This window comes from Pelodiscus sinensis, chromosome 32, assembly GCF_052426305.1.
Source record: "Pelodiscus sinensis isolate ZL-2025 chromosome 32, ASM5242630v1, whole genome shotgun sequence".
Classification (NCBI taxonomy): Eukaryota; Metazoa; Chordata; order Testudines; family Trionychidae; genus Pelodiscus; species Pelodiscus sinensis.
The window spans coordinates 6,451,149-6,460,971 of NC_143083.1; the positions used below are offsets into that span (position 1 = coordinate 6,451,149).

At 45.5% G+C, this 9,823-nt stretch overlaps 1 protein-coding gene across 6 annotated transcripts in view; it reads left to right on the plus strand.

The window, feature by feature from the left end:
• The window catches only part of KANK3 (KN motif and ankyrin repeat domains 3), a 55,526-nt gene extending 49,140 nt beyond the window's left edge, over nucleotides 1-6,386 (plus strand). For all 6 annotated transcript variants that reach the window (XM_075903124.2, XM_006123890.5, XM_075903127.2 and 3 more), the window contains exon 12: nucleotides 3,538-6,386. In XM_075903124.2, coding sequence (XP_075759239.2) covers nucleotides 3,538-3,591 — 54 coding nt within the window. In that variant the 3' untranslated portion in view covers nucleotides 3,592-6,386. The remainder of the gene's footprint in view (nucleotides 1-3,537) is intronic.
• Nucleotides 6,387-9,823: the final 3,437 nt, after the last annotated feature.

The window sequence follows — 9,823 nt, forward strand, 5'->3', positions numbered from 1 at the left end:
AAACCATGGCAAGTGTGGTCCCACCCAAGCTATCCAAAGTGCTGTGCAAGAAATGGGTTCTGGGGCTCACTGGAACCTGCTGACAACACAGTCCAAACCTTTCCTGAGCTGGCGCTGCTGAACTGACTGGGCCATACGCCAGTGGGGTTCACACAGGTACCAGCATTGGCCCTGTCCAAGCTAGAACACTTACGAAACCTTGGGACAACGGTAAGGTGAACGGACTACAAATAAATCCAAGCTAGATCTCTCAGAATTGGACTCCATGCTGCCAGCCTATTGAAGGGAGGGATTTCTCCTCAGGATAGGGTAAGGGGGAATAGCAAGAAGTCATAAGAATGGTCAGACTGGGTCCTGTCTTCCAGAAGTGGCCAATGCCAGGTGCCCCAGAGAGAATGAACAGAACGGGATCACCAAGTGATCCCATCCCTGTCACTCATTCCCAGCTTTTGACTAACAGAGGCTTAGAACACCATTTCTACCCATCCTAGGTAATAACCATTGATGGACCTAACCTCCATTAATTTATGGAGTTCTTTTTTGAACTCTGTTAAAGTCCTGGTCTTCACAACATCATCTGGCAATGAGTTCCATGGGTTAACTGTGCAATGAGTGAAGAAATATTTCCTTTTATTTGTTTTAAACCTGTTACCTATTAATTTCAGTTGGTGACCCTTTGTTCTTGTGATATGGGAAGGAGTAAATAACTTTTACTTATTTACTTTCTCCACACTAGTCATGATTTTGTAGACCTCTATCATATCCCTCCCCTTTCTTTTCAGCTTGAAAAAGAGACAACTTCCAGTTTTATTAATCTCTCCTCATGCGGCAGCCATTCCATACCTCTAATAATTTTGTATGCACTTTTTGGAACTTTTTCCAGTGCCAAGATATCTTTTTTGAGATGAAGTGACCACATCAGCATGTATTCAAGATGTAGGCATACAATGGATTTATACAGAGGCAATAAGATATTCTCTGTCTTAGTCGCTATCCCCTTCTTAATGAATCCTAGCATTCTGTTTGATTTTTTTGACTGCTGCTGCACATTGAGTGTATGTTTTCAGAGAACTATCCACAGTGACTCCTGCAAGGAGGTTTAATGGTAGTTCGAATTAGGAGCTTTAATTCGAACTACCTAGTCTGTGCTGTGTGTAGCCACGGGCAGGTAGTTCAAACTACGGGACATTTAAAAATGGCGGTGCCCAGGAACATGCAAATAAAGCCTGGGATATTTAAATCCCAGGCTTCATTTGCAAGTTTGAATGCCTACATTAGCCACCCTAGTTTGAAGTAGGGTGGCAGTGTAGACATACCCTAAGATGATTTACAGTATAGGTTACAAACCACAGCTAGTAGTTCCTCAATTTCACATCTGAGTTCTTTTAGAACTCTTGGGTGAATGCCATCTGGTCCTGGTGACTTGTTACTGTTAAGTTTATCCATTTGTTTAAAAAACTCCTTTAATGACACTTAAGTCTGGTACGATTACTCAGATTTGTCACCTAAAAAGAACAGCACAGGTTTTGGAGTCTCCCTCACATCCTTAGCCATGAAGATCGATGCATAGAATTCTTTTAGTTTCTATATAATGATCTAATCATCCACGAGTGCTCCTTTAGCATCTCCGTCATCCATTACCCCCACTGGTTGTTTAGCAGGCTTCCTGCTTCTGATGGACTTAAATGCTATTACTTTTAAAGTTTCTGGCTAGTTGTTCTTCAATTTCTTTTTGGCCTTCCCAATTATATTTTTACACTTTGACAGAGTTTATGCTCCTTTCTATTTTCCTCACTAGGATTTAACTTCACCTTTTAATAAATGCCTTTGTATCTCTCTCTGCTTCTTTTCCTTAGTTGTTAAGCCATGGTGGCACTTTTTTGGTTCTCTTAATGGCTGTGTCTACACTGGGCCACTTATTCCAGAAAATCAGCCGCTTTTCCGGAATAAGCTGTGAGCTGTCTACACTGGCCCTTGAATTTCCGGAAAAGCAACGATGCTCTACTGTACAAAATCAACCGCTATTCCGGAAAAACTATTCTGCTCCTGCTCGGGCATAAGTCCTTATTCCGGAACACTGTTCCGGAAAAGGGCCAGTGTAGACAGCCCTGTAGTCTTTTCCGGAAAAAAGCCCCGATTGCGAAAATGGCGATCGGGGCTCTTTTCCGGAAAAACGCGTCTACATTGGCCACAGACGCTTTTCCGGAAAAAGGGCTTTTCCGGAAAAGCAGCCTGCCAATGTAGATGCTCCTTTTCCGGAAAAACTGAAAACGGAATAGTATTCCGTTTTAAGCAGTTCTGGCATGAATTTCCAGTGTAGACACAGCCAATGTGTTTTGTACTGTAGGGTATACATTTAAGTTGGGCCTACACTATGGTGTCTTTGAAAAGTTTCCATGAAGCTTGCAGGGATTTCACTTTTGGTACTGTACATTTTCATTTCTGTTTAGCTAACCTCCTGCCCAAAGGGGATGTTGAGGTAGATAGGAAGCAGCCTTTCCCATCAGAGGTAATGGTGAGGTCTTCACAGGGAAGTGCTCAGCCTTATGATTGTTTAACCGTTGAACAAGACCAATCAGTGTGGACCAGCCTGCCCAGGTGGAGGAAGAGAGCTTTCTTTACTGAATATTTTAGAGATTGTCAAGGGAGGCAAAACAGAAGCTGGAATTTCCCATATGCACTAGAACTGTTCATGAGAACAGCCACACTGGGCCAGATCAAAGGTCCATCTAGCATAATATCCTGCCTTGTGACAGTGGCCAATGCCAGATGCTTCAGAGGGAACTGACAGAATAGGGCAATTTTCAGGTGAGCCACTCTGCAATGTCTGAAACTGGCTGCTGATCCCTAGGAAAAGAGAAATTTGGATAAGGACTCAGACTAATGTTTCTACCCATCGCAACGAGAGTTAGTGCTAAGTTCCTACTTGGTGTTTCGTTGGCTTAGTGTGTCTCACTCCACAGACACAAGGGGGCGACATTCTAAAGAATATCTCAGAAGTGCCCCTGTAGTGCCCAGCTCTTCTGAAGTGCAGCTGTTTTTCCATCTTGCCTCTAGATTCAGTAGTTGTTGCTCTCAATCAGAAAAGCAATTTTGCCATGGGCCCCAATGACGTGTGTGTACAAATGCTTGTAATTACAATACGTGGTTGAAAAGGAAGTAAATCACATTGTTCTATTTGAAATAATTACTAACCTGTATGTGCTTTTAATATTGTTTGGTGTTGATTGTTGTAAAGTTGGACTGACTTCTCAGAGACTCCTCCAGAGACGTCCAGCTGGGCTACATCCAAGCGAAAAGGTGACTCTCATTCTCAGAAGACATCAGCAAGAAATTGGCTGCTGACCACAGATCTTCCATGGCTCTGCATGTGCCCCAGACCAACTTCCCTCTTCCCTAGCTGGATTGAAAGGAGAAGAGATCTCCTCTCTTGGTCACACACAGGAATGCCAGTGGGGCTGTGAAGAGGGGGGCTATTATATCTTCAGCCTAGAAGAGTTCAGTGACTGATTCTCATTCTCTCTTTCTCTGCCGCAGGGAACTCCACCAACAGCCTCCAAGAGCTCTGGCAGCCTAATGAAGAAGAATTAGAGCCTCCTTCAGATCCTAGGCTACTGGATTTAGTCCTGAACTCAGAAACTACCCCCCCTAACCTCATCACATCCAAGAACTGGAGCCCAGTCCAGAAGCCGTATCATCCCCCAAGATCCTGTGTGTTTATATTCCTGTGTAGTGTGACAGGTACCTGTTCTCTGCCTAATTAACCCCTCCCTGCTAAAGGGAAGGAGTTTGCACTAGTCTGTCATGGGGGCTGCTGGTAGAGTGAAACAGACTGAATGGGGCAAGTCCCCAGAAGAGGGCAGCCATGAGCACTGTTTAGAACAGGGGTGGCCCCCCAAGCCTGAGCAGGATCCAGAATTTACCAATGCACATTGCTAAAGAGCAACAGTTATATGTCACCAGTCCAGATCATCTCCCCACCACCATTTTCAGCACATCCTGCCCACTGGTCAGTGCCCCCGCCTCCTTTCCCTCCTGCCCACTGTTATCAGCTCTTTCTCAGTGGGAGACACTGAGGAGGGAAGCACGGGTGTGACTGGCTCAGTGGAAAAGGTAGGAAGTGGCAGGATCCTTGGGGAAAAGGGAGTAGGACAGTGCTGGGGGTTGAACAGTGAGCACCCTCCAGCCCAGTGGAAAGTTGGCACCTGTTGCTGCAGCCCTGGATTTGGTACCTATACAAGGAGCTGCATATTAATTTCTGGAGAGCCACAGGTTGGCCACTCCTGCTTTAGAACATTGTTGCTAGAGCTGGTAGAGAAATTGGATTTACCATGGAATGTATCAAGCAAAATTTGGAACAAAACACTGGCCTCTAAATCTCCCATAGAAAATTCCAACAAGTCTAAGGCTGCAAATTAAGCAAAAGACGAAGACATAAAATAGTTGGATTTGGAAATGCAGCTTACCATGCTGCTCTCCAGGCTCCATTGGTCTGTGACAAGTACACTTGTGTTGTGCAGAGAATTCTTCCTTCACTTTTGAAACAACAACAGGGGGAGGTGGCTGGGCTGTTGATGACTGCCCAGCATGCTGGCTATGCCTTGCTCCCAGGTCCAGCAAAAAGACTGCCTGCCACTTCCTGGGTTTGTGCAGTATCTCATTAGTGTGTTCATCCATCTTTTCTTTTTCTTCATAACCCACCAAACTAAACACCCTCCTTTTTCATTCAGCGGGAGTCATGATTCTGCTGTTGCTCGGTAGCTTCAAGTGACTCTTTTGGGGGGTTTGGACTGATGTGCTGTACTGTGTTCATGTCTCCATGGAGACTGTCTTCTGCACTGGGAGCCTTGGGACAGCACCTGTCTCCTGTGGTCCAAGCCGTGCGTTTCCCGGATCACCTACCCAGGGATTGAATGATCTGGTGTCTGGTAAATCCACATCTCTGATAGTCTCAGCAGGCTGTGTCATGGGGGAGGTGTTATTACTGGAATGTCCCTAATAGAGGTGGTTTTACTGTATGTGGAAGTAGCTACTTGGGACATTTATTGTTAGGATCAGTAAGAGATGCTTGTGGCTCTGTCTCAGTGAAAATCTTTGCTTGAATCTCATATGATCTGGGAACAACCAGGCAAGTCCTCTCAGCCTGATCCTGCATGAACCATTTTTCCAAATTGAACAGATTCTGCAGGACATAGTTTCCACAGGCAGAGTGGGACATTTTTATTCCTTCATTTTTCCCTTCTGCACCTGTTGGTGCCTTTGTTTGTTAGCTTCACCCTGTTTGATCTCAAGCTGTCGTACTGATTTCCTAGCAGGCATGCTGCATTCTAAACACTCTTTTAATTTTCATGCCACACTCTGCAGCCCATTGTCCTGCACATGCCCAGAAGTTATATATTCACTTCCATGTTCCTCTGCTGCACACATTCTGAAGTCTCACAAGTTGAGAGCCATTGTCACTCCTCGCTACTTGTGAACTCTTAAATCTAGCAAAAAATAGCTTTGTGTTTCTAGGTGAGCTTCTAAGATGTCGCTCTCCAGAGTTCATGTCTGGTTGGTATGTGATAATGTTCTCTTATGTTAACTGTTAAATTCCTTGAGTTAGAGAGACAAGTGCAAAGATCCAGATTTCTTTTGTACTATCACCAGTGACTGCACCCAGTCTGCAGGTTCCTCAGCTCTTTTGATTACTACCACAGCTAGGAGACATTGCAGGTCTTGCTGAAGTTTACCTCAGCCCAGGGACCTTTCTGGCTATGTTGTTTTTGCATGGGACTGCTGGTTTTCTCAAGCCTTAGACTACATCTCTGTATATAGATCTTAGTAAGGGTTTCATGCCTCAGGACAAGTTATGTCCTGTATTAATCAGTTGCATAACCCTAACTGATATCAGACAAGATCACAAAGAAAAAACAGTTTCTTGCCATTTTAACCAGAAAGGACACTCTCTCAATGACTTAACCACCTGCATTCTGCTACAAAGACCTTTTACATCTGCACTTGAAAGGGAATCCTCTGAACTGTCATTCATGTTAAAATTCAACACTCTCCAAAGAGGACTCAACAAACACTTGAACTATCTCACCCATTACCAAGATAGCTTCCCCAATTATCACCTCTAATACCATTAACTCACAAACATCCCACTCTCCCCACCTCTAATATCATCAATTCACAGACACTTACCTTCCTTCCTCCCCCCCCCCCCCCCGCATCCCCCTCTTGTTCTGAAATTTGATTTGTCCTTTTCATATGTGTTCATTTTTTTAATTGTATCCTTTGGTATATATGGTTGTGACTATTTTCTTCACTGTTTGATCTGAGGAAGTGGGTCTGGCCCACAAAAGCTCATAATCTAATAAACCATCTTGTTAGTCTTTAAAGTGCTACATTGTCCTGCATTTTGCTTCAACCCTAACTGACTGATTTTAGACCCAATGTAGGCTTTCTGGTTCCTATAAAAAAGGTATTCTTAGTTCCTTTCTTATGTCCAGATGAGCCAGCATCAGCACACTGCAGGAATGGGGAGTCCATTTGAAGCTGTCTAGACATTTGCTTGTTTTGTCAATGGGGATTTGTATTTTAAAGATCCCTGCAGTCGTTCTGTAGCTACTCTGCTGAAAGCCCATCCTTGTAGTTTTGCCTATGCTGCTGTTTTGTGGGTGTTTATGGCTTTTTCCAAAGTGAAGCTACACTTTCTCAGTAAACACTCCCGTAGCGCTTGTCATGCATAGCATACTCAACATGGAGGCTGGGCTCTCTCATGGGACTACATCTCCTATGATGCACCAGGTTCCCCTCTTAGAGAAGACCCTAGCCATCAGGTACCATGGGAGACATAGTCCAGCTGGTGAGCAGGCTGAAAGGATATTGCAGACATGAAGCACCTGCACTACATGTCCCACATGGCAGTATTTCCAAATCAAATTACTTTGGGTTATAGGCATTCACTTGAACCAAAAAATCTGAAATGTCTGTTGGACAACCTGCATTTTTTATGAAAATAGTTAAGTTCCAATACAGTTTCCAAGGAAAATTAATTAGTGATCTAATTCAGCGGTGCACAACCTGTGGGTTGCAACCCCCTTGAGGGGGGGCGGGTCACAACTGACTTCCGGAGGGAGGGGGGGGGTCGCAGTGCTGTTATTTGGGCCAGCTGGTATTTTCGTTTCCCAGCTCTGGCACCCGATGTACACATGGTGGCAGGGGAATGGAGTGGAATTTAATGGGGCTGCTTTTTTTTTTCTTTTGGCTCAATCAAAATTTTCCCTGGGGGGGTTGCAAGTGTAAAAAAGTTGTGAACCACTGATCTAATTGATGTGGCCAGAGCTAACTCCTCTGTTTGCTCCAGTGCACTTGTTCAGGAGATGGCTAAAACACCAGCTAGTCCATTAATCTACTCAGCCTGGTCAGCTGGGGCTTCAGGAATCGCCTCATCTGGGACCAGAGCCCTCTTCCCAGGCAGTGGTGGACTAGGTAACTTTCTCCCTCTCTGGCTGCATCTAGACTGGCATGATTTTCCGCAAATGCTTTTAATGGAAAACTTTTCCGTTAAAAGCATTTGCGGAAAACAGCGTCTAGACTGGCACGGACGCTTTTCTGCAAAAGCACTTTTTGTGGAAAAGCATCCGTGCCAATCTAGACGCGCTTTTCCGCAAAAAAGCCCCGATCACCATTTTCGCGATCGGGTTTTTTTTGTGCAAAACAAATCTGAGCTGTCTACACTGGCCCTTTGCGCAAAAGGACTTTTGCCCGAACGGGAGCAGCCTCGTATTTCCGCAAGAAGCCCTGATTTCAGACAGCAGGAAGTCAGTGCTTCTGCGGAAATTCAAGTGGCCAATGTAGACAGCTGGCAAATTTTTCCGCAAAAGCGGAAAAACTTGCCAGTCTAGACCCAGCCTCTCTGTTTTAAACTGAACAGTGAAGGCAGCGGGAATGCCTCTTCCCCTTCCCCACCCTTCCAGTCAGCCCCGGCAGCCACAGCATTGGGGAAAGCACAGGGGCCTGAAGCTGCTGGGAAGGTGAGTGAAAAGTAGCAGGTCCATGGGGATGTGGGCAGTGTCTGTATGGGGGTTTCCCTGAGACCTGTCACCACAGGGTTTTCAGGTACTGGTGCTCAGTGCAGCAAGAGCCAGCGCTCCTAGACTCCAGTCACCCCATTCCATCCTGATTTCCCTTGCTGGGGACAGAGCTGGACCAAGCCTGCAGTACTTGTTACATCCTCCTGGAAGGCTGGGTGGTGAGACCCTAACCCTTCCCCTGATGGCTGCAAGGCACACACGCACCTTGCACCAGCGCTGCACTGTGTGAGCAGGTGCCTTGCACCAGCACTGCACACCTCCACCCACACAATAATAGTCCCTGACTGACTCATAACCTCTGATGTGGGGCAGGCCCAGCTAGGCACCAGAGCTGTTCTCTTGAGAGTCTGCTCCTTATCCCCATTTCAGCCCAGCTTTTGACTTGGCCCTGCTCAGAGGATTCAGAACTTGTCAATTAGTGTGAAACTTGTGGGGGGGGGGGGAGGTTGGACACAACCTACAGGTTGCACTGTGAGGTTTTACTAATTCCCTAAGGGGCCCCAGCTACAACAGCTGCGTATTTAGGCATGAGGCTTGTGAGTTTGAACAATTGCCTCCTCTTGTGGCCAAAAACCCCATCCAGCAACTGTCTCTGAAAACTAGGGGGCTGCATCTAGACTGGCATGATTTTGTGCAAAGTCTTGCTGCGTGTCTACACTGGCCGTGAATATTTGCGCAAGAACACTGACTTTGTAACATACAAAATCAATGGTTCTTGCACAAATACTCTGATGCTCCCGCTCAGGGATAACCCCTCTTGTGCAAGTATTCTTGCGCAAGAGGCCAGTGTAGACCCAACATTAATTTCTTGCGCAAGAAAGCCCGATGGCTAAAATGGCCATTGGAGCTTTCTTGCGCAAGAGAGCATCGACACTGGCACGGATGCTTTTGCACAAAAGCAAATCTTTTGCGCAAAGGCACATGCCAGTATAGACACTATCTTGTGCAAATACTTAACAGAAAAACTTTACGGCAAAATCATGCCAGTCTAGATGCAGCCAGGATGTTCTCCCTTACCACCTTCAGTCACACAGCACATGTTAGCTCAGAATAGGGGCCATGTACCCCAACCAAGCTGGGGCATTTAATCACTTACAGCTGGGTTTGTGACCACTGTCTATTTCCCTGTTATCTGTATAGACCACAGGTGCCAAAACTTACACACCTCCCACCACCAGTAATGGAATGTACTTGCACAGCACTACAACCCTAATGAGGGTGACCAAGGCCACATCATGGGTTTGGGGCACTGCTAGTAATTTTGAGAATACTGGTAAAAGCTAGCAGTTGTAGCCTGACTTTCCCAGACCAGGTTTTGGGTTTTTTTAGGTCCCAGCCAGACATTGAGCCAAGTTTAGAGCAGCTGAGAACTGTACATGTGATAAGCAATGGACAACAGCACTGAGCCTCAGAAATGTTTGGGCATGTAATTGCACATGATTTCCATACAAGTTAGGTGCCTAAATCCCTTTCAAGCCCAGGCTTGTATTCTTGTTGCAGAAGCCTGTATCTGCTATAGTGTGACACTGATGTAAGATGTTCACAGCAACTTTCCAGTACTGAAACCCTGCTGCTTATATTTGCTTTGTATTGTATGTACCACCTATTGCAATCCTTTGGTTTGACTGGTGTTTCTGGTGGCCAGTATTTTAACACTTTATTTTTTAAAATTAGATAAAACAATATTAAATCTCTATTTTAACATTCAGCCACAGGCAGCCCCTTAGTCCTTAAAGCTGCCA